The sequence below is a fragment of the Cebidichthys violaceus genome, unplaced genomic scaffold (genome assembly GCF_023349555.1).
Source record: "Cebidichthys violaceus isolate CVI_PGR_0920_01 unplaced genomic scaffold, fCebVio1.0.p SCAF_2, whole genome shotgun sequence".
NCBI classification, from domain to species: domain Eukaryota; kingdom Metazoa; phylum Chordata; class Actinopteri; order Perciformes; family Stichaeidae; genus Cebidichthys; species Cebidichthys violaceus.
Window position 1 is genome coordinate 23,288,932 of NW_027176372.1, and position 22,500 is coordinate 23,311,431.

The 22,500-nt window shown below is 50.2% G+C and overlaps 1 protein-coding gene across 1 annotated transcript in view; it reads left to right on the top strand.

Moving 5' to 3' along the window:
* The window catches only part of rapgef2b (Rap guanine nucleotide exchange factor 2b), a 56,575-nt gene that overhangs the window by 30,202 nt on the left and 3,873 nt on the right, over nt 1-22,500 (top strand). Inside the window, exons 4-26 of the mRNA XM_068715483.1 lie at nt 884-977; nt 3,217-3,570; nt 7,834-8,011; nt 9,599-9,735; nt 10,583-10,741; nt 11,170-11,322; nt 11,443-11,607; nt 11,745-11,852; nt 11,954-12,157; nt 13,316-13,424; nt 13,517-13,796; nt 14,549-14,706; nt 15,278-15,518; nt 15,742-16,125; nt 16,231-16,442; nt 16,607-16,730; nt 17,138-17,161; nt 18,413-18,636; nt 18,818-18,985; nt 19,462-19,611; nt 20,358-20,559; nt 20,655-21,184; nt 21,289-21,731. Of these exons, the coding sequence (XP_068571584.1) occupies nt 884-977; nt 3,217-3,570; nt 7,834-8,011; nt 9,599-9,735; nt 10,583-10,741; nt 11,170-11,322; nt 11,443-11,607; nt 11,745-11,852; nt 11,954-12,157; nt 13,316-13,424; nt 13,517-13,796; nt 14,549-14,706; nt 15,278-15,518; nt 15,742-16,125; nt 16,231-16,442; nt 16,607-16,730; nt 17,138-17,161; nt 18,413-18,636; nt 18,818-18,985; nt 19,462-19,611; nt 20,358-20,559; nt 20,655-21,184; nt 21,289-21,683 (4,753 nt within the window). The 3' untranslated portion in view covers nt 21,684-21,731. The remainder of the gene's footprint in view (nt 1-883; nt 978-3,216; nt 3,571-7,833; nt 8,012-9,598; nt 9,736-10,582; nt 10,742-11,169; nt 11,323-11,442; nt 11,608-11,744; nt 11,853-11,953; nt 12,158-13,315; nt 13,425-13,516; nt 13,797-14,548; nt 14,707-15,277; nt 15,519-15,741; nt 16,126-16,230; nt 16,443-16,606; nt 16,731-17,137; nt 17,162-18,412; nt 18,637-18,817; nt 18,986-19,461; nt 19,612-20,357; nt 20,560-20,654; nt 21,185-21,288; nt 21,732-22,500) is intronic.

Genomic DNA, 22,500 nt, shown 5'->3' on the forward strand with positions numbered 1-22,500 from the left:
TCGAGCATCGGAGCGACGCTTTAATCCTCCCGTGACGAAGGATTGTACGTGTTTTTGCAGAGCTCGCTTCGTTCGTTTGGCGAGAGGGCGCTTGATTTCAGAGCAGAGAGGTGCAGAGGAGCCGAGCTAAGGTAGGAGAAGCGTCACGACTTCATGCTGTGGATGATTGCTGGATTTAAATAATAGCTCGTCCGCACAGACCCTGCAGATCGATCGGGGGTTAACGACGCTCTGTGCATGTACGGCTGTTCCACTGATTGCGTAAAAGCGTAATGAAGAGGACGTGTGTCAGTGTTGTTGTTAGTGTGCTGGCATCCATCTTGGCCCGGTCTCTTGCATGCCATCGGGCCGAAGCGGTCAGTGGACCACGTGCTTCCAGACTGAATGGACGCTGGCTTATTGGCCGACAGACAGATGACCTAAATGAGTGGAGAGAAAGGATTAAGTGTTTGTTATCCGCTCCCTTTATCCCGCTTGTCCTGCCTTCCCTTTATCTCTCCCCTCTGCCCTGGGGGGCGGGGCTTGTAGTTTATGGGGGGTGGGGGGCGGGGGACCTTTCCAGCTGGTTGTGTAAACCAGTGGGTATGTTATTATTGACATATAAACCACTCCAGTGGCTGGTTAGAAGGCCGCGTCTAGGAATTTAGTAGTGTTTTCACCTACAGTAGTTCTTTTTTTAAAGGATATTCTTAGATATTCCTTAAACAATAAGTTTGCTGATTGTCTATATTTTTGTAATCGTCACTAAATCCAAGAATGACTCTTTAGAAAGTGGAAGCCTCAAAGCCACAACGCTCTGTGACGGATGTCAGGTCATAGATATAGACGTCATGATGGGACCTCCAACATATCTCCTCTTCTGGGCTCCTGTGTTACACCACAGTGACATTCTGCTCCATGGTCATCAGGAGGAAGTGGGACGAGGCTTCATCACCGCCGCAGCTACAAACAGACAAAGGGATTCGTCACGCCACACAGTAACACAATAACACAATAACGCCCAGCCAGTAATAATAACAACAAGGTGGAAGTCAGCTGGAGGCGTTGAGAGACGAGGGGAATATTGGGGGGGGGGGGGGGCCCTCCGGTCGGCCCCTCCGGTCGGCCACTTTGGTTGGTGCAGCCAGCCAGATAATTAAACGTGATGGTAATCTTTGACACGGTGTAGTGGAATCACACCTCGGTGCCACCGGAGCTGCGCTGTCTGGCTCTCGGTCTCTCGCCTTGTGGACGGATGCGTCTCATTTTCTCATTTTTTTTTTCCTCTCGACAAGCGGCTCAGGAAGGCCTCCAAACATCTCGCCACACCTTCCGCCTAATCAATTCGGTGCCACGAACCGCCGCCGCGAGCTCGGAGCGGATCATGAATATTGAGAAGCCCTTTTTTTAGTCGGAGCTAGTTTTCCGAATATTCCACGGTGATAATTCTGCCACTTTCCCTCGCATTTCCAAAACTAATTAACCTGCGAGTGCTTCAGAAGCGGGGTGACGTTTTCTCAAACCCATTTACTTGCAAATGAACCTCCCGATACGTATTTTCCGTCTCAATCTAGTCCGTTTGTCACCAAAGTGAGGCTTCGTGGTGTTTGCTATTTCCCCCAAAAGAAACTATCCCAGGCGGTGTTGTTGTTTACGGCCCAAAAGGTGCATTCTCATGCAGACGACACCCTCCTGTTCCTCAGAGACCATTTTACCTTTTGCACATCAGAGAAGAAGAGCTGAAAGCCTGGATAGTGTCCAGTGTCTCACCCACAGTCAGGGTTTACCGGAGCAAAGATGAAATGTACATTCATATTCTGGACTTTCTGGGTTAAAGGTTTTTCACGGTCAAGAAGAGAACATTTAAAACGCATAAATAAAATCCCAAATCTTGTTTTACGATCTGAAATCATACAGCATGTAAACACACGGCTAAACTCTCTCTCTCTCTGTAGATGTTTTAGATTTAGTGAAGCAACCTAGTTTATGTCGGCCATGTTTGAATTTTAGGTGTAAAAGATTAATATTGATGATCCGCCGCAGCCAGAAGTGGAGTTTGAAGCGGCTCGGAGCGGAGTCTCCCCCGCTGAGTGTCAGATATATGTTGGTAAATAAAACATTTGTTCATGAAATATTGATGTCTATAGACTCCATGAACCAGTTCACGCCATCTGATTAAATTCATATTTAACCCCGTAGCTCTCTAGATATGATGGGTTTCATTCGAAAGCACTAAAATAATATATAAAGTTTTAATAAAACATAAAGTAATATATTTACAGCTTATAAGTCAACGTCATGTTAATATGTAAAGGACTTCAGAGATGTTCTGTACTCTGGTCATTTCATTAAGCGGTGCTGCACACTGCCAGTAGTGTACCGATTCATCGATGCGCTGATTACTTTCTCAGTTTGTTGATGATTGTTTAGTCTGTAAAATGTCAGAAAACATCTCTAATGGCCTCACATATAGATACATGTTCTTCTTCAGACGCACCACAAACAGCTGTTTGTTTGAAATCATCTTCGTCTTCAAACCGTCAGCTCCTGATGTTTCACATCTCAGGGTCATCTCCACAGAGAAGTGGGCTGGCTCAGTTACACTGTGGTTAATTACAGCGCGTCTCTCTGTTACTTTACACACTATGAATAACTCAGAGGGGTGTCTCCCCCCCCCCCCCCTGAGTTTCTTTAATGAGGGTGTTTCCTTGATCTGTGCAGCACTTTTTTATTGGTGAACTCTTGAGTGTTGCAGCACTTCTCAGAGGCGTTCTGCCTCTTAAAGTGGCCCACAGGAGGCCGAGGACTCGGCTGCCGTCTTTAAATTCTATATTCTATATTGCGCGTGAAACTCGATGAATGTTTTTTTGACCGATTCTGTGGAAGCGGAGGATTTAATGAAGCCTTTTCCTCTTTGCTTTGATAATAAGCGATGTGTAAAGTGGAGCTCTGGCAGTGGGACTAATTAATATGTTTTTTGTTTCCGTTAACGTTGTATAATCACAGTTGTGGAATAAAGACAAAGATGATCCTCGTAGTATTCATGAAGAGGAGGGTGTGTTAGGCTGCTTTCCAATTAACGTTAACGGGGCGATCTTTTGTACTCGGCGTATTAAATCACATGCAAAACAAAAAAACTGTGTTTTCCTACAACAGCCACTGTTGATTTCATGGGAAGGACTCGTCCACTTTGAAACGATAAAACGAGGAAACGGAGAAAGAAACGCTCCCGAGTAGAGACGTCTTTACGCGCCACCTTCAATCCAACCGAAGGACAGCGAGCCGCTAAGTGTGTCGCCGCTTGGCTGGCAGCCAGCAGGAGTGTTAGCGCGAAGTGACCAATGGTGGCGGCGGAGCTGGCTTGATACTGACCATCTGTGTGTATGTTGTGTGTGTGTGTTGTGTGTGTGTGTGGTGTGTTGTGTGTGTGTGTGTGTGTGTGTGTGTGTACGTGCAGCTCCCCCGCAGACTTCAGCAGACTTTCACCTGGCCGACGGCTTGCACCCACAGGTGACCCACGTCTCCTCCAGCCACTCAGGATGTAGTATCACCAGCGACTCTGGAAGCAGCAGCCTGTCAGACATTTATCAGGTAAGGACGCCACCCCGTTGGCCGCTGGATCCCCCAGTTTGGACCTCTTCTCCCCCCCCCCCCCCCCCCCCCCCCCCCCCCCCCCCCCCCCCTGGCATAGTTCAGCTACGGTCTGTGCTAGTATGTGAGCTGGACGTGAAATGTCCCCTTGCGGGATTAATAAAGTAACTCTCTAACGCTGACCGGGCTCGTGAGGTCGGTCATGTCAGACTAAACCTCACACGGTCGAGTTTGGGTCGTCGTTCTTCGCTCTAGTTTTATTTTTTTTGGCTTAACGCTAAGCTAAGCTAAGCTAGCTTCATATTTACTTTACACATACATGAGAGTATCAATCTGCTCATCTATCAGAAACAAAGCAAGAGAAATGTCCTCAAACGATTGAAACAAAATGACTTTCTTTGATAATTGGATGTGTTTTGGTAAAAGCTTACCTTCTAGTTTAAAGTAGCGTGACCGTGTTAGCTAGTCTACCGTATCATGAAAGCTGTCTTTGCGGGTTCATTAAGTCAGAGAACTGAAGCCCAGTCGGTGAGACCCTCCCTCTGTGAAACCTCCGGGGACCGCGGGTTGCTCTCGTTAAGCCGGGACGCAGAACTTTTTGGGACTGTGAACGCTTTGGCAGACGGAGTGGCCACGAGACACTAATAGGACACTGTCCCTGCTCAACGGGGGACAGGCAGGCAGGCGGGCAGGCAGGTGGGCCAGCCTACATCCTGACTCCAGCTCCGCCTCTCATCACCTCAAAGCAGCGAGTACCAGACCCCCCCAGGGAGCCGTGACTACAAGGAGCTTTACGAGCTACAGCGCTGCAGAGAGCAACGTAGACTCTGATATTCTGTTATTCACTAGACTAAATAAGTAACACCGACGGAAGGACATTTAAATATACTCCAGCAACTTTAACCCCCTCAGTGGTAAATACAACAGGATTCAGCTGAAAAAGAACACACACACACACACACACACACACACACACACACACACACACACACACACACACACACACACACAGAGCATCCCGTGACCGTGGACGGGCCCCAAACCCTGCGACTAATCCTCTTAACACAGAGCACCCACCCTATTGGCTCCCTGCACCGTCACCTGCTGTGTGCCTATTTGTGTGTTTGTAAGTGGCCTTGTGACTGCGCTCAGGGGGCATCAGTCACAATCAATTTGTGTTGTTTGGACCTCTTCTTGGCTTGTGTGTGTGTGTGTGTGTGTGTGTGTGTGTGTGTGTGTGTGTGTGTGTGTGTGTGTGTGTGTGTGTGTGTGTGTGTGTGTGTGTGTGTGTGTGTGTGTGTGTGTGTGTTGTGTGTGCGTGCTCGCAAGAGGCATTAGATCATATTGTTTGAATGCAGATTTGTAATTGCGTGTTAGCCCTGTGTGAGTGTCGTGTTATCATAAAGATGTGTGCGTTTGTTTGGCCAAGCTGTGGCTGGAGCAGGTTGAACAGGCTCTCCTCTCTCTCTCTCTCTCTCTCTCTCGCTCTCTCTCTCTCTCTCTCCTCTCTCTCTCTCGCTCTCTCTCTCTCTCTCTCTTTCTCTTTCTCTCTCTCTCTCTTTATCTCTTTCTCTCTCTATCTGTCTCTCTCTCTCCCCCTCTCGTCTCTCTGTCTCTCTCTCTCCCCCCGTCTCTCTCTCTCTCTGTCTCTCTCTCTCCCCCCGTCTCTCTCTCTCTCTGTCTCTCTCTCCCCCCTTCTCTCTCTCTCTCTCTCCCCCTCTCTCTCTCTGTCTCTTTCTCTCTCCCTCCCTCCCTCCCTCCCCTGTCTCTCTCTCCCTCCCTCCCTCCCTCCCTCCCTCTCCTCAAACTCTAAACATCTTTTAATCTATCTGCAGCAACAGCTGCTCCGTCTCTAAGCACTATATATACACTGGGACACGTTAAATCGCCGTCTCACGTCACATGTGATCAAAGTTCTCCGCTCAGCTGTCTCTGTGATCTGCTTACATCTGTTTTACCTTTCGGACGCTTAGTACGCTTCCCTCCGCCGTCCAAACCGGAGCTGGAACAACGAGTCACTTGAGAGAAAATGAATGTGTGACTGTTCTGATGATGAAGCGCTTCTTTTGTCCTTCTGTTGATCAAGTGTTCGCTGGTTTTCTTTGTCTTTTATGTCGGTGAATTCCATATTTTGGGGGGTTTGGACTGTTGAACCGAACAGTTTTGGGTTTTTTTCACTGGTTGCACAAATGTCTTTTGGTTGCGATTAGTTCAAATCACAACTTTATTGCTCTGAGGTGTCTGACGTCACTCCCCAGACCGCTGGTTTATGCATGATCACTCTGTCAGCTTACGTTGCACCCTGCAGCTTTCACAATGAATAATGCGGCCCGTAGATGGCGGCCCGTGTTTTGTGGTCTTCACTTGGTGGCGTTGTCTGAATAAACGGGTCAGGGGAGGCCGGTTCTTTACACTTGGGGGTAGACTTTACCATTTAAAGGGGGGGGGGGGGGCGGGGGGTTACAGCTTGTTTCGATGAGGAGCATGTGGACAGTTTAACCACGGCTTCCACATCACTCTCACGTCACCGGCGACACGGCGCGCTGTTGTGCGTCTGAATAAATCATGAAATTGGTTCTTCAGAAGGACTTTGAAAGCATTGATCCAAGAATAGCCCTGATGAAATATTAACGACACCTGGCTCGCCCGCCCGACGTGTAATGCTTACTGCACATTAATGGATGTTTGATGCGTGGACGGCACGAAACGAGCCTCCGTCCATAAACAAAGGCTGCGCCGGCAACCTGTATTTAAACGCGGCGTGCCGGCTCTCTGGTTTTAACCAGCGATGTCCACGCGGCGCGTCAAGAGAGGAGTCAAGTCACTGTGGCGTCCACCGATGAATATGCATCCTCCGCTGATTTATTGTGTTTTTGCTGCAGATGCAAACACAGTGCGGTGGACCCGTCCAGCGTGTCCTCTGTCCATCTGTAGAAAGCGGGCGATGAATATGCAGCCGTCTGAGGTTTGAGGACAACGAGCGCTCAGGGAATACTGTTCAACTCCATGTGAGGAGTCCCTCCTGTGGTGCTCCGTGAAGACTCTTCTTATTGATTTATTATATTTTGAGAGAAGATGCACTGCACCTCGATCCGTGAAGGCCTCGCTCCTACGACCAGATCTCGACCCCGCCCACCGGGGGGTGGGTGTGTGTGTGTGTGTGTGTGTGTGTGCGTGTGTGTGTGTGGCCACTCAGACGCTGGTGTAAATCATTGATGAGCCCTCTGCACATGGCGTTTTGAGGGGAAATGACATGGGGGGGGGGGGGGGTTTCCTTTCCTGTGAGAGACTCTGAGCTTTGTGAAAAATTAAAAGCAGACCGACAGTCTGGGAGGCGAAGATGCGTCTGGCTCTGGGATTTTCGTGGACAGTTTGCGAAGGCAACCTTTTCTTCTCTTTCCATTAAGAGCTGGAGGCTGAGCAGCAGCTCGAGGTGAGAAGGGTTGTTTTCCACACCGTGGCGGTGAAGCGGGGCTTTGGGTTTATTCCGAGCGAGGGTTTCACGTTGCGAGAGCGTGAACCGGCGACGATTCTGTCATCTATAGAAATGTTTCCTTTGATGAGGGCGGAGAACTCTGTTAGTATCGCTCCTGCGCAAGTAATTGCGTTACTTTCGCTCCCGATCTCGCTTCATTTTCCTCATCGCATTTCATCTCATGCTTTCAAAGAACAGGATCTGGCTTCCAGGCAGGCGGTGGAGCTTGCTGAGGGGGAGAGGGAGAAGTTTGGAGTTAATTAGCCTGTTACTATGCACAGCAGAGTGTTTGGTGTGCGGCGTTGTTGACGCCTGTATTACTCATACGATGCTGAAGAACTTCTAACTATTTCATTAAATGTGTCAGAACGGTTTCACAGAGGCTCTTGTGCTATTTTGCTTTTGGTTGGAAATGTGTCGCAGCTGATCATTTGTACTGTAAAGTGACTTCAGCCGTGTGTGTGTGTGTGTGTGTGTGTGTGTGTGTGTGTGTGTGTGTGTGTGGCCTCTGTATCTTCATTATGCTGATTCTTCACCCGTCTGGCTCGGTCAGCAGCTGCCATCATTTTCTCTGCTTTTCAGGCGTCTAGCTGACGATCTAAAGCATCGTTGTAAGGAGCGTTCAGGTATTTGTAAGGAGCGTTCAGGTAGGTGGTGCGGTGTCTGACCTTTGACGTTTTGTGCCGTAGGTCTGGATGGAGAAACCAAACCTCCCCCCCCCCACACCTTGTCGAGCTCTGGACCTCAGGTAACTGACTCGTCTCTTCATCTCTTTCCTCTTTTCGCAGGCCACAGAAAACGAACCGGGCGACATGGACCTGAGCGGCTTGCCAGAGACCGCCGTCGACTCTGAGGAGGACGATGACGAGGAGGACATCGAGCGAGCGTCCGACCCCCTCATGAGCCGGGACATCGTGCGGGACTGCCTGGAGAAGGACCCCATGGACAGAACCGACGACGACATAGGTGAGCCGACCGGAAAACAAAACTGCATCCGGTCTACTTTCTGTGCGATCCTCAGAGATCGGAGAAGGGTGTGTTGTTCAAAGATATCCATGAGAAGCACACGCGGACCGTACTCCTCGTCCCAGTTCTAGAAGAACTCGGTGCGCTGTAAAAAGCCACGCCTTCCTTTCTTACTTGAATCGGTCACAACTGATGTAGGCTTTCGAGTAATTCCCAAAGCCACACCAGGCTTTCAGTATCATATCCCTTAAAGCTATGACATGATAGGCATGTTTAAAAGCACACATATACGAGTACACACTCTCAGAGCTTAGCTACAGATGTGTGGACTGGACTGGGGGAGGAGGATGATGATGATGATGATGATGCACTGGATGTAGAGAGTGAGTGCCAGCCACCCCTCCCCCACCCCCTGCGGAACACCCCTCCCTCTGCCGGCAGGCTTTTCTAGGTCACTCCGGCACATCCTCTCGCCTCACCTCTCCCAGCGCATTAAACTTTCAGTGCTTCTGCAGCTTCACACACGACGCTGTTGCCATGCCAAGCACAGGTCAGCCAGAACCGCCAGACTGCTGCCGGCCAGCCGGGACGGGGAGCGGGCTGGTTGGTAGAAGGCGGAGGGAGGGGAGGGTGTTTTCCCACTTTGGACCTCAGTGAAGGGTGCTGCAGAATGTCTTGCACCCTGGATTATATGTGTAAAGTATTTCCTGACACACCCAGTCAAATACACCCAATATTAAAGCCTTTCGCCTCAGTAACAAAGGACGTTTTCTTACTCACTAGCTGTGCACATGTGCCCTATTTTTTAAAGATCCTGCTTTGAAATCTCTGCAACACACCCCAGTAAAAGAGAGGAGGTGACAGTAATTGAGTGCACCAATGCCTGGTAGCTCTGCATGGTCCTCAGACCCTCAGTGTCAGGTTCCACCAGGACGACGTTGTGCTGAAGAGGATGATCCTCAGTGAGATCTGTGGGATCATCCTGAGTCACGGGTATTTTAATAATTGATTCATTCGTGTTAGTCAGCAGAAATACAACCGTCGGATAGTTCCAGCTTTGAGAGTGTGGTGGTTCGCCGCTCGTCTTGGTCGTGAACCGATTGTATTTGTGTTTGTCGGCCGAATGACACGAGTGATTTGGGCTTTTATTTCTGATTCAACAGAAGAAAAGTAAACAGCCAGATTATCAGTTTGAATCTTCAGCTGCGTCTCGATGAGTCATAAAGACCGTTTTGTTGGTCGTCTCTAAACTTGATCAGAGCGCTAACTGTGCTTCAGCGTCTGCAAAACTCTACTCAGAGGTCATTGAGTGAAGTGTCAGCAATTATTCTGGCACGCCTCGAAGGTTTATATCGATGGAATTGATATTTGGCTTTATGTTCTCCGGATAATGATTCCTCCGTCGGCTGTTGGCGGTGTTGATGATCCGTTTTGATGCTCCGGCCTCCGGGGCGACGCCGGCGTGCCAGCAGCGCCGCACGCCCTCCTCCTCCTCTGCTCCGGGTTTTGCTTCTTATTTATTAATTTATTTATTTTTTCTCCACCTCCTGCACTTCCTCCTCTGTCTCTCCTCTGTCTCTCTCGCAGAGCAATTACTGGAGTTCATGCATCAACTGCCGGCGTTTGCCAACATGACCATGTCAGTGAGGAGGGAACTCTGCGCCGTCATGGTTTTCGCCGTGGTCGAACGCGCCGGCACCATCGTTCTCAACGACGGAGAGGAGGTGTGTGTGTGTGTGTGTGTGTGTGTGTGTGTGTGTGTGTGTGTGTGTGTGTGTGTGTGTGTGTGTGTGTGTGTGTGTGTGTGTGTGTGTGTGTGTGTGTGTGTGTGTTGGTGCAAATTCATGCATGCACAAGCCCGGTCTCGTGACCTTATCTTGTCTGTGTCTCTCGGGGAACTGAACCATAGTCTCACCCCTTCACACCAGTGACTCGTTCGTCTTCCATTTAATGTTTTTTTTCTGCTCTATTAAATCTGAATGGTGGATAACCTGGACTGCCAGGCCTTATCTAAGATCCCCCAGGCAACTGGAGGAGGAATCACTTATTCTCTCTCTCTCTCTCTCTCTCTCTGGTTTCAATGAAGACGATTTTGCTTGTTTTCTTTCTCTGATGCACTCAAATAATAGAGAGCAGACCCGGTCACCGTGCTAAATGTCCGCTCATAGAGAGCTCAGGGTTCAGTGAGCTTGTTGTTGCTGTCGGGGGTAAAAGATGTGAATCTCTGCTTTTCAGACATTCTTGAAAACATCCTCATTTTCATGTAATTCCTCAAAAAGCATAAGAAATTAGACGGCACGCATCACTTGTAACAGTCCTTTGACTGTGTTGCATCTTCATACTCTGCAGCTCTAATAATCCCGCCCTGTTGCTGCGTCCCTCTGAGGACGGTAAACCATCTGTTAGTGCAGCGCTCTCCTCGTAGCTTCTTTCTGATAAATAACTTTGACTCATTAAGGGAAGCCAGCTGTTGGGAATATTCCAAGACTGAACTCAATCTGAAGTTTTTATTGTTGTTTCGTTTCTTCCAAACATCTAAACTTTGATATTTCCGCGTGTGCCTCGGTCCAGCTGGACTCGTGGTCGGTGATCCTGAACGGCTCGGTGGAGGTGACGTACCCCGAGGGCCGGACGGAGATCCTGTGCATGGGGAACAGTTTTGGGGTGTCGCCGACCATGGAGAAGGAGTACATGAAGGGCGTGATGAAGACGAAGGTGGACGACTGCCAGGTAGGATCTTGTGTCCCTGCTTAGTATCAAGGGGTCCGTTTCATCTGCATCTCAGTGTGGGCTGGAGTTAGAGGGGGTAAGAACCACAGCGTTCTATTATATGAACATCCTCTGTGACCCACTCCACGCTTAGCATCCAATTAAATGTGGGAAACAGCCATTTTGAAAGAGAATAGGCCAGCGGGTGTAAAGAGCCAGATCACATTAATGGCATCATGTGTTTAATGGCACTAAAGTACTAAACAGTGAAGACACTGAAGCGGTTTTAGTCCTTTAATCGTCGAGAGCTGAGCTCAGTGTCTGCAATGAGTAAAACAAGCTGTTTTCTTATAACATAAGATGTGAGGACGGTAGTTTAGATCAGTGTATTGTCTCAAAAATGCGTCTAAATCTGTCTCTTAACTCTCGCTTTGTCCCTTCCTGTCCAGTTCGTGTGCATAGCCCAGCAGGACTACTGCTGCATCCTCAACCAGGTGGAGAAGAACATGCAGAAGGTCGAGGAGGAAGGCGAGATCGTTATGGTGAAGGAGCACCGCGAACTGGACCGCACCGGCACCAGGAAAGGACACATCGTCATCAAGGTGACGAGTCAATTTACATTTTACTAAAAGAAGAGATTTAGATTCACAAATAATCCCCCGGCTACGTATTTGAAAGCCGTCCTGTTGCATTAAAGTTAACGCCATGACGTTGAACCTCAGGGCACACCGGAGCGCCTCACCATGCACCTGGTGGAGGAGCACTCGGTGGTGGACCCCACCTACATCGAGGACTTCCTGTTGACCTACAGGACCTTCCTCTCCAGCCCCATGGTCGTGGGCAAGAAGCTCCTGGAGTGGTTCCACGACCCCAGTCTCAGGGACAAGGTACGGGTGGTACATAGGACCTCTGCCTCTAATTCAAACGGAGGTTTTCTGTTAACCCATAAGCACTTCTGATACATGCACTGCTAGTCAACCGGTTAACTGTATGTTGACCCATGCTGATCGTGTGCTCGCTGCAGGTTACGCGGGTAGTCTTGCTGTGGGTAAACAATCACTTCAACGACTTTGAAGGCGACTCTGCCATGACTCACTTTCTGGAAGAGTTTGAAAGCAATCTGGAAAAAGAAGTAAGTGGAGGGATTCATCTCCTGCTGGAATATATTTGGTGCGTTGCCACTTATTGCACTGTCCTCACATCTGTGTCGTGTGCTTGTATTTTTTTCTTCAGAAAATGTGTGGCCACCTCAGACTGTTAAACATAGCGTGCGCCGCTAAAGCCAAGCCGCGGCTGGTGACGCTGACCAAGCCGTCCAGGGACTCCCCGCTGGCCTTCAGCCTCCTCGGCGGCCAGGAGAAAGGTTTCCGCATCTTCCTCGACGCCGTGGAGCCCGGGAGCAAGGCGGCGGAAGTCGGCCTTAAGCGTGGAGATCAGGTGAGGGTGGCCTCTCATTTGTCAGACACGGACACGCATCGCTTCCAAAGTGTGTGTGTGTGTGTGTGCGGTTTGTTAAACTTGAACTGCAGGGAGGGAAACTGTAGAGTCAGCTGCTCATGGCCTTCAAGTTAGACAAGTTTCTTTCCCCCTAGGCTACAACTGTGAGTACAAATCACTGTCGTCACACAGACCAGCACAAGCGATCCTTTTCTTCTTGTGCTGGAACTTCATTCTCGTTGTGAAATTGGGTTTTTACATTTCGCTCTAACTAGCATTAGAGTTTGTTTCTTCTTAAATTGAGCTCGCCGGCAGCTGTGGGCGCCCTGCGTTGGCTTTCTTCTCGCGACTTGACTTCTCAACCGTTTTTTTCACGCTCTGCGCTCTCCTCCGGGTTTTAAGCAAAGTCCCTTAATCCCTGAAACCATCTCGAGAGTGTCTGGATGCCAGTTAAGCCCTCTTGACTCCAAACATCCCCTGCAGCTGTTTCCCCGAGAGAAAAAAAAGGAAGCGGGAGAAGCTGGCATCCTCTGAAGCATTCGCTCTCTCCTTGCCCGCTCACACCTTTTTATAACGGCTTCAGCTACGACCAGCATTCACTCAGGAGCCATCATTTCACGATCCCATTTTGTTTTGTCATCGAGCCTTTGGCGGTAGCCCCGAAGTAGTAAACTCCACGCAGCGTCTCACTAATCACCGCCGGTCCCGAAGCAGACGTCCTGGGCTTCCCAGCAGCAGAGGACAGCCCGTACGCACGCTGCAGTCAAAGAGGACTTCCTCTTCCGCTAAAGAGGAAGCGTTAAAATGCAAATATCCGGCCCAGATCCAGAGGTCAAGCCGTTTAGACGATTCCAACGTGACACGGACCACGGCGGTGTCACGAGCGCTGTTGGACTAAATGTCACGATGTGTAACGTGTCAGATGATTGCACCTTCGGCCCATGAATAAAACATGGAGTTCAGAGGTCATTCATTACCTCATTTACATTAGTTCAAGGCTCTACGCTTTCCTGCACAGATCCAGTAAGGCCTGACGTTTGACTCTTAATCCACGTGCTTCACTTCAGATTTATTTTTACTTGAGAGCTACGAGTTCTGTGTTTTGGACTGTTAAAATGCACAACGTAATGATATACTTCTTCTGTCGTCTTTCTGCAGATCTTGGAGGTCAATGGGCAGAACTTTGAGAACGTCCAGCTCATCAAAGCCAACGAGATTCTGAAGAACAACACCCACTTGTCCATAACTGTGAAAACAAACCTTTTAGGTAAAGTTTCATTATATTTATGACACCAACCGCGTCAGCATTTTGTACTCGATCATTTTATAATACTAATATCGTTTCCCTTCTGCCTCCAGTGTTTAAAGAGCTGCTAACCAGGCCGGAACACGACCACGACGTGGACGGCGAGGAGGAACACGACAGCAGGAAGAACGGCGCGCCCCACCTGCCGAAGATCGGCGACATCAAGAAGGCGAGCCGCTACTCCATCCCCGACCTGGCGGTGGACGTGGAGCAGGTGATGGGCCTGGAGAAGGTCAGCAAGAAGGCGAAGAGCAACTCGGTGGGAGGACGCAACAAGCTGAAGAAGATCTTCGACAAGACGCTCACCAGCATCCTGCCGCCCAAACCGTACAAGTAAGAAGAGCGACTAACGTTCATCAGGGGAGTAACTCAAGATAGCTTCTCGTGGTGACATGTCTAGACGGCACTGAGGGGTAAATGTTAGAGATTTCAGATTTTAGCACCCTATCATTATGTTTGATGGTGCCGGTAAACTGCACACAGCTGCTTACTCGCCGGAGTACAGCGGGTCAGTGTTTGTTTTCTATCAGAAGGGATGATGAAAGCATGAGAGAGGGAGAGAAATGTGATGAGTCGAGTGCAGCTTGTGTTTCCCTCGTAACATGAAGCTTGTGCAGAGAGGAAGCGGCGATCCGCACGACCTCCTCCGATTGGCCGGTTTGTTTCCCAAATTGTAAAAAGCTCAGGAAGTTTTTCCATGACTTGGCAACTCTGATTCATGCAAAAGATGAAAATACTATGAAATACTGCAGAGAAAACCTGCATATTTTGTAATTTCTTACAATAGAGATTGGATGTACCGTTGCAGCACACAGCTGATAATGACAGGCTCTGAAACCATATGAATATATTCTCAGTTAATTTTAATGAGCAGGTTCAGCTGTCAGACTGAGATTTCGGTTCCCCAACCCCCACTGTGAGCCTGACATTGCTCCAAATCACCCGGTATTAGGTGTAAACGTGTGGCTCTATGTATTGCAGACTGTAGTCTATGACCAGAGGTGTTCACAGCTTCCAACACAAATATCGCCCCCTGCCTGCTGTCGACAGAACTGCCGTCTCACACCCCCCTCTTGTTTCCATAGTGACGTTTGCGTGGGCCAATCGCAGGACGACAGCATCGTGGGGATGAAGCAGTCCAAGCAGATCGCTCCGGCGCTGCCCGTCAGCGGGAACCTCTCGTCGTCAAACCCAGACCTCCTGCAGTCTCACCACCGCATCCTCGACTTCAACAACCAGCCTGGTGTGTACTCAGCTGCTGTAGCAACAAATCATCATGTCTTCCTCTGTTTCACGTCACCGTTGTTCTTTTAATACGAGGTAAACCCTCTGCTGTAAAGGCTCACTGGCCTCGCTGTGATAAAACATCCAGAAACATTGAATCACGTGTTGTTTGTGTTCTTGCAGTCCCGGTCGTACAGAGTGAGTATGTTCTGGTCCGTGTGATCCTGCTTCTCCCCGGCACAGTCGCGTCTTTGTCAGCGCCGTCGGCCTCTACGTCAGACGTTAATCAGCTGCTGTACTTTTAGTTTCTTCACATAACATAAAAACTCAGCTAATCTGCATTCATGCTAGTGAACGCTAATTAAGTGAAGCTAACAGCATTGCGCTGACTGTTGAGCTTTGTGTTTTCTGAGGGCACAATGGGTGTTGATTTATTTCTTTTATTCTGGAGGGTCATGTGATCGGTGGGGGTTGTGTTTCTGATCAAACTAATGAATGACGGTGACGGCAACAAACTGCTTTGGTGGAGAAGGTTCCTGGGAAACACCGTGAACCCATGAGTCGACGTGAATGCTTCTGTTCTTCCCCAGATATGTCGGACCAGGTGTTACGAGTCTTCAAGGCGGACCAGCAGTCTCGCTACATCATGATCGGGAAGGACACGACGGCTAAGGAGGTGGTGGCGCAGGCTATCAGGGAGTTCGCCCTGACGGCGGCACCGGAGGCTTATTCTCTGTGCGAGGTGTCCGTCACACCGGAGGGCGTCATCAAGCAGAGGCGGCTGCCGGACCAGCTGTCTAAACTGGCCGACAGGATTCAACTGAGTGGCAGGTGATTACGTCTGAAGTTGGATTATTCTTATTCCCTAAAATGTTGATTTTGTAACATTACTGTGCTGCCAATTTTGCCAGGACTCCTAACTTCAATTAACAATCATTTTTATTGTACAACTGACCTCAATTGATCATTTAATCTTGAAAATGTGAGAGATTAAACCAGCGTCACTTGTGCTTCATTGAAGTGAAACAAACAACACATTGTCCCGTTTCTTCAGGTACTACCTGAAGAGCAACATGGAGACGGAGACGTTGTGTTCGGACGACGACGCTCAGGACCTCCTGCGAGAGGGCCAGATCTCGTTGCTGCAGCTCAGCACGGTGGAGGTTGCCACCCAGCTGTCCATGCGGGCCTTCGAGCTCTTCTGCGCCATCGAACCCACCGAGTACATCGACGACCTGTACAAGCTGCGCTCCAAGACGGGCTCAGCCAGCCTGAAGCGCTTCGAGGAGGCCATCAACCACGAGACCTTCTGGGTGGCCACGGAGGCGACGCGGGAGCCCAACCAGATCAAACGCATGAAGACCGTCAAGCACTTCATCAAGATCGCCCTGCACTGCCGCGAGTGCAAGAACTTCAACTCCATGTTCGCCATCATCAGGTGAGACGGAGATGAATATATACGTGAAGCAAATTGTGTTTAGGAAGCAATTCATTGGGACTGTTTTCCCGCGGCCATGTTTAACACGTCTCCTCCCTCTCACAGCGGGCTGAACCTGGCTCCGGTCTCCAGACTGAGGGGGACGTGGGAGAAGCTACCCAGCAAGTACGAGAAGCTGTTCGGGGACCTGCAGGACCTCTTCGACCCCTCCAGAAACATGGCCAAGTACAGGAACGTCCTCAACAATCAGAACCTCCAGCCGCCGATCATCCCGCTGTTCCCCGTCATCAAGAAGGACCTCACCTTCCTCCACGAAGGTAGATGATGACCTACTAACATCCCACCTCTTAACATGCTAGTATCACTCATGCCACCTTCGTGGTGGTGGCTTTGCAGGGTCGTATCGGGTGTTTTGTTCCTGCAGTGTACCGTGAGAGTCATTCACGTTCACTTTCACTTTCCTCCTTCCCTCGTTTCTCAGGCAACGACTCTAAAGTGGACGGCCTGGTGAACTTTGAGAAGCTGAGGATGATCGCCAAAGAAATTCGCCACGTCGGTCGCATGGCCTCCGTCAACATGGACCCGGCTCTCATGTTCCGGACCCGGTAAGACGCCTCTCCAAGCCAGACTTGGGATTTTTTAAAAAAGGATCCTTTTTCCGCTCTCTCCGTAGGACCGGTCCTCCGGGGTTAGCCGGGTTCACGTAGATTCAGTGAAGACTTCCGCGTCACGCTTTTCTCTCGAGCAGCTGTTCCCTCTGGCGACCGTTTCCTCTGTACACATTGTTGGCATAAGATGCTCCTGTGAACGTGTGTCTTTTGTCTGATGATGTCACTTCTTAGCGGTGTGTTGCCGTTTGATTTCCTCTCTTGACTTTTTCACGTGGGTGAAATTTTGCTTCTCTTTTGGTGATCTTGGTGGTCTTTCCTGTCCTAAGCTTTGTCTCTTTCTCCCTCTGCTCATCCACCCTTTTGCCCTCCGTGCTTCTCTGTTCATGGCGCCCGTCCTCTAGGAAGAAGAAGTGGAGAAGTTTAGGGTAAGTCCGGTGGTGACCCTACGACCTTTTGCCCTCCCTGCTTCTTTTCATTCTTTTCTGAAGTCTTGTTTCCGTTAACCGGTTTGAGTTGAGTCCTCCCACTAACACTGCCTGAGCCTAACCAAAGGTGCTAACACTGCACTATTTCACCTTCTGTAAACTTAACATGAGAGCTGCTGTGCATCAGACTAATACATGCATCCTAAACATGCAACAAGTTCATGTTATTGCTGTTGGATTACAGCTTCACATTAGTGAATGTGACCTTGTTTGACCTAACAATATGCATGCAGCTTCAGTTTGACCTCTCTTTGAGGATTTATCTTCATGTCAAACCTCCAAATATTCTGGATACTAAGTCTGTTTTTATTCTCATGCTTTACATTCTTGTGGTCAAATGGGAGATTGTTGTGCATTTACTGGCACATTCAATTCACTTCAGTCCAAAAAAAAAAAAATTCGTGAGAAATTCTGTATCTCATAATTAAGACTCGGGCGTGTTGTAATTACAAGATCTGTATCTCGTAATTATGAGATCTTAATCTCGGGAATACGAGGTGCTAAGTCATAATTACAACATACCAACGTAATACTTACATGACATTTACTGTGAACGAAATGAGAAGCCACACATACACACACACACACACACACACACACACACACATAACACAAATTGTATATGCCGATAGTCGGTGTCTCTCGGAATCAAACTTTTTCAACCGTTCATGCTGGAAACGCCTAGAAATGAAAGTCAGTAAATGTCCACTGACGAGAGACAAACATGACGTCTCAACCATGTGAGAGTACAGCTTTTACTACTACTACTACTACTACTACTACCACCACTACTACTACTACTCTGACTCAAGCCACAGAAATGTAAACTATGACCGTGCTGCACTGTTAGAGCTCCCCCTCTTTGTTTGACCCCCCCCCCCCCCCGCTGTCTGGAATGACTGGAATGCTTTTGGAGTTGAGAGAAATTCCTAAAGCTGCTCTCTGCATGTCCAAGTTTAAACACCAGGCTCCCCGTGTGGCCCAGTAGTGTCACCTCTACATGTATCCTTAGATAAAGACTCATGCTAATAAGTTCTTCCTCTATTCTTTCCGTGTGTTTGTCTGCGTCTTCGTCTGCCTTCCTCTCCGTGTGTTCGTGTTTTTTTGGGGTGCCCGTGTGTGTGTGTGTGTGTGTGTGTGTGTGTGTGTGTGTGTGTGTGTGCGTGTGCGTGTGCGTGCGTGCGTGACCAGGTCCCTCAGCCAGGGTAGCGCCAACGCGGCGGTGCTCGACGTCACGCAGACGGGCGGCCACAAGAAGAGGGTGCGACGCAGCTCCTTCCTGAACGCCAAAAAGCTTTACGAGGACGCCCAGATGGCCAGGAAGGTGAAACAGTACCTGTCCAACCTCAGCCTGGAGACCAACGAGGAGAGTCTGCAGACGCTGTCGATGCAGTGCGAGCCCTCCATCAGCACATGTGAGTTAACACACACACACACACACACACACACACACACACACAGAGGGATAATTAAAAGATGTAGGCTTTCTTAGAAATGAGAGACTGGGTGGGGCCAGTGGAGAAACGAGACACTCCAGCAGTGAATACCGACGCTCGTACTCAAATGTGCGCCTCTCTTCTTCCTCACCCGACTCAGTGCCCAAGAACGCCGGTGGGAAACGACCGGACACCTCGCCGGTCGTGTCCAGAGCGGCCAGCCAACAGAGGGGCCAGTTGGCCAAAGGAAGCCAGGCCCTCCAGGTCCCCGCTGTGGCCCTCTACCCATCCCGGAAGAAAGTGCCAGTCAAGGACCTGCCGCCTTTTGGTAAGGTCAAGATGATGGGATAGTGATGATTTTATTCAAATGTATACCAACAACCGTTATTTTTAGGTATTGTCTCATCAGTAAGAGCTTCTGCTCTACTTGTGTTTTATTGTGAAGGACGTCACGTCATATCTAAGCTAGAATCTTCTTATTTCTAATAACCGTGGCTACAGCTGTCCCTATAATAAGATACATAATGTTATCAACACATGCATAATATGTACACCAGTGTTGTTAAGGTGGAAGAAGGTCCTCTTCACTCGTCCTTTGAGGTGCCACCATTACTGTTCCTCCTCCTGTTATTTGCAGACAATAGGATAGACAGCTTCTTTGTGACAGTGCTGCCACCTAGAGGCTGTCTGACAACAAACAAATCACAAAAAGAAAAAATCCCAGACAAGCAGTTTTGCATGGGGGGGTGGCAGGCAATGTGCTCCTCATACTAATTCTGCTCATCGTCTTGTAAATGTTCACAGGCACCAGTTCCCCTCAGTCTCTGAAGAAGATCCTGTCTCTGTCAGAGGAGGGGAACGAAAGGCACCGCCGGCAGCCAGAGGACACCGTGTCCAACGCCTCCTCCCAGCTCTCCTCCCCTCCCACCTCCCCACAGAGCTCGCCCAAGAAGGGTAAGCCAATAATCCTCCCTCCCTCCCTCCCTCACCGTCTCCAGGCTCCTTCCTTCTGTCACAGTGTGGCACAAACGCCACCTGGTGGCTGCCAGCATGCACTGCATTCTGTCTCAGATGTGTTCTCCTCCAAAATAAGACCCACTGTATTTGTATATGTCTTAGTTTGAGTTAATGTGTTTAATGATGTCACCTACTAGTGGCTCTTTTTTATTGATATATATTGATTCCCGTTCAACTCTCTAGCTGGGCTTCAGCAAATGCCACAATGACATTCCCCCATAACTAGAAAATATGTACTTACACGCGTCGGCAATCTTCACCGGTGGTTTCTCCATATTTTAACCGACTCCGTTGTGTAATTTCAACTCCCTGCGCTCTCGTTATCTAAACGTTTCCGCACTCTTCAGCGGGAAGCAAACTGCTGTTTCAGTAGGAATCCGACGCGCCGATCCCTAAAGAGCTGGTCGGCTCACTCGGAAGTGGCATTCTGCAATTACCCTGCAGTGTGTGTGTGTGTATGTGTGTGTGTGTGTGTGTGTGTGTGTGTGTGTGTGTGTGTGTGTGAGTGATGATGATGAACCAGCCATGAGTTATTTCGATGTGTGGAGCTTCAGCATGTAGGGGGCCGTGTTAAGAGCTTCCTCATCCTCGTCGGGTCGAGCTTTCACAACACTTGGGACTGAGGGTTGAACACTTCCTTTCCTCTCTAGTTTAACATTTCCTCCCCTCTTCCTCTCCTCCAGGCTACAACAGGATGGGAGACGCCTACTCGGACTCCGGTCACAGTGAGATCTCCTCCCGCTCCAGCCTGGTCAGTAACTCCTCCTTCGACATGGCCCAGGACGAGAGGAGGCTCCGTCACTCCGGGGGAGTCGGGGAATCGCACGTCGGGGGACAGCGGCTGGAGCGAAGAGCCACCACCGACCCCGACCAGTACAGCCTCGGGTAGGAAGTGGGAGTGGTTTAATGTGCAGTGAAGCGCTGTTATTTACGTGAGCTTAAAGCTTGAGTAAGTCTTTGTTGTTTGCGTCGTATCGCAGGTCGTATTCGTCGATGCAGGACTGCCGGGGCATCTACACCGGCTGCCCTACGGTGCTCTCCTCGCCCAGCTCAGAGGAGCTGACTCAGGATCAGGGCGATCGGGTTTCCCTCGATGCCGCAGACAGCGGCCGCGGCTCCTGGACTTCCTGCTCCTCTGGTTCCCACGACAACATCCAGACCATGCAGCAGGGGCGCAGCTGGGAGACTCTGGCTTTCGGCGGAGGCGGAGGGGGAGGCGGCGTCGGGGGGCTCCCGCCCAGCGGACAGGAGGCCTTATTGGGGGGACACGCTGCACTGTGGGCAGCCCAGGCCAGGGGGAGCTGGGCGTCGGCCAGCTCCTCCTCGTCCTCGGCCGCGTACTGGGGGGAGGACTCCGAGGGAGACACCGGCACCATCAAGAGGAGAGGAGGGAAGGACGTCAACGCCGACCCAGAAACGAGTAGCATCACATCCACCGGGTCAGAGGAGGCCAAGCAGCTCGGCCGACCCTCCCCGTCTCCCATCACCACCGGGGGCAAAGGCGTCCTTAGTGAGTGACTCCGCCTCAAAGTCCTGCTGCTGCATTTGACGATTGATGACGTTTATGTAGTGATGAAGTTTCTTAACGTTGAATTCATTTTTGTGTCCCTTCAGCGCGGAAAGAAAGCCGCTACCGCGAGCCTCCCCCGACCCCCCCCGGCTACACCGCCCTGACCATCTCCGACCTCGCCGAGGGGCAGCACCCGGCCCCGCCCGTCCCCACGACCGCCGCCGGCCACACGGGCCGCCGGCCGCCGGACTACACCACGGCTCTGCAGCGCTCGCGCATGGTCACCCAGTCGCCCGACTCCCACCAGGCCCAGCAGGGGGCCAAGCAGCAGCGGGTGGGCGGCGGCGGCGGCGGCGGCAGCGTCCACCGCACGCGCTCGCCGGCCGAGGAACAAGAGGCCGAGGAGGAAGAGGAGGGTGAGTCCTTGTCTTCCAAACTAATCGCTCTGAGGAAGCCAAAGCCAGTGGCACAGCATACACCCGAGACTCCCAGACCATGAGAGTGTGTGTACGGGGGTTAACAGGCAGGGCCCCTCTCCCCAAGGCAGGTAAAAACTCATTTATCAGGTTGCCCCCCCCCCCCCACCCCTCCTCCCCCCCCTCCTCCACTCCAATGAACCTGCATGTGAACAGGGACACACACTTTGGACTGAGACTGATCATTCCTCCACACGGCACCGATAGGCTCGGTCCCACTTCAAATTACAATTCAGCGTTCCTAAATCCAGACGTTTTGTATTTATGATCTGGGAATTGTTCATTTTGGAGCGGGACCCTCACCTTTTAACCCGCAATGTGTCATCATGTGCATGAGTCATCCCGGGTTGGACCAGAACACTCACCGCTGCTCTGCCACCACACATTCTGCTCTCTCTCTTCTCACCGGCTCACCCGCTGTGCCGAGTAGCATCCGCCAGCAGGCGCCGTTAGACCCTCTCTCACCCATACGATCAAACTCAATGCCTGCAAACACGCACCTCCATCCTCCAGCACCACCACCAACACCAGCACCAGCACGCACCCGACCCGCCGACAGTGACTCTGGATGACTGTGTGTGTTTCACATTCTAATCAAGTCTGTCGTTAGAGTTACTGTTAGAATAAAACGACTACTGTAAATGTGCCGGAGTCAGCCAAAAGACTATTCTACATCTGCTGTCCTTTCATAGATGTTACAAAGTAAAATAGCACATAAATATTATACAGTACAATTATTGGAAGCAGAGAAATCAACAATATCTCGGTCACTTTTAGTTTTCTGTTCATTTCAGTACAAAATTAAATGAAATCAAAAGATACTGGAGAACATTTTGTCAG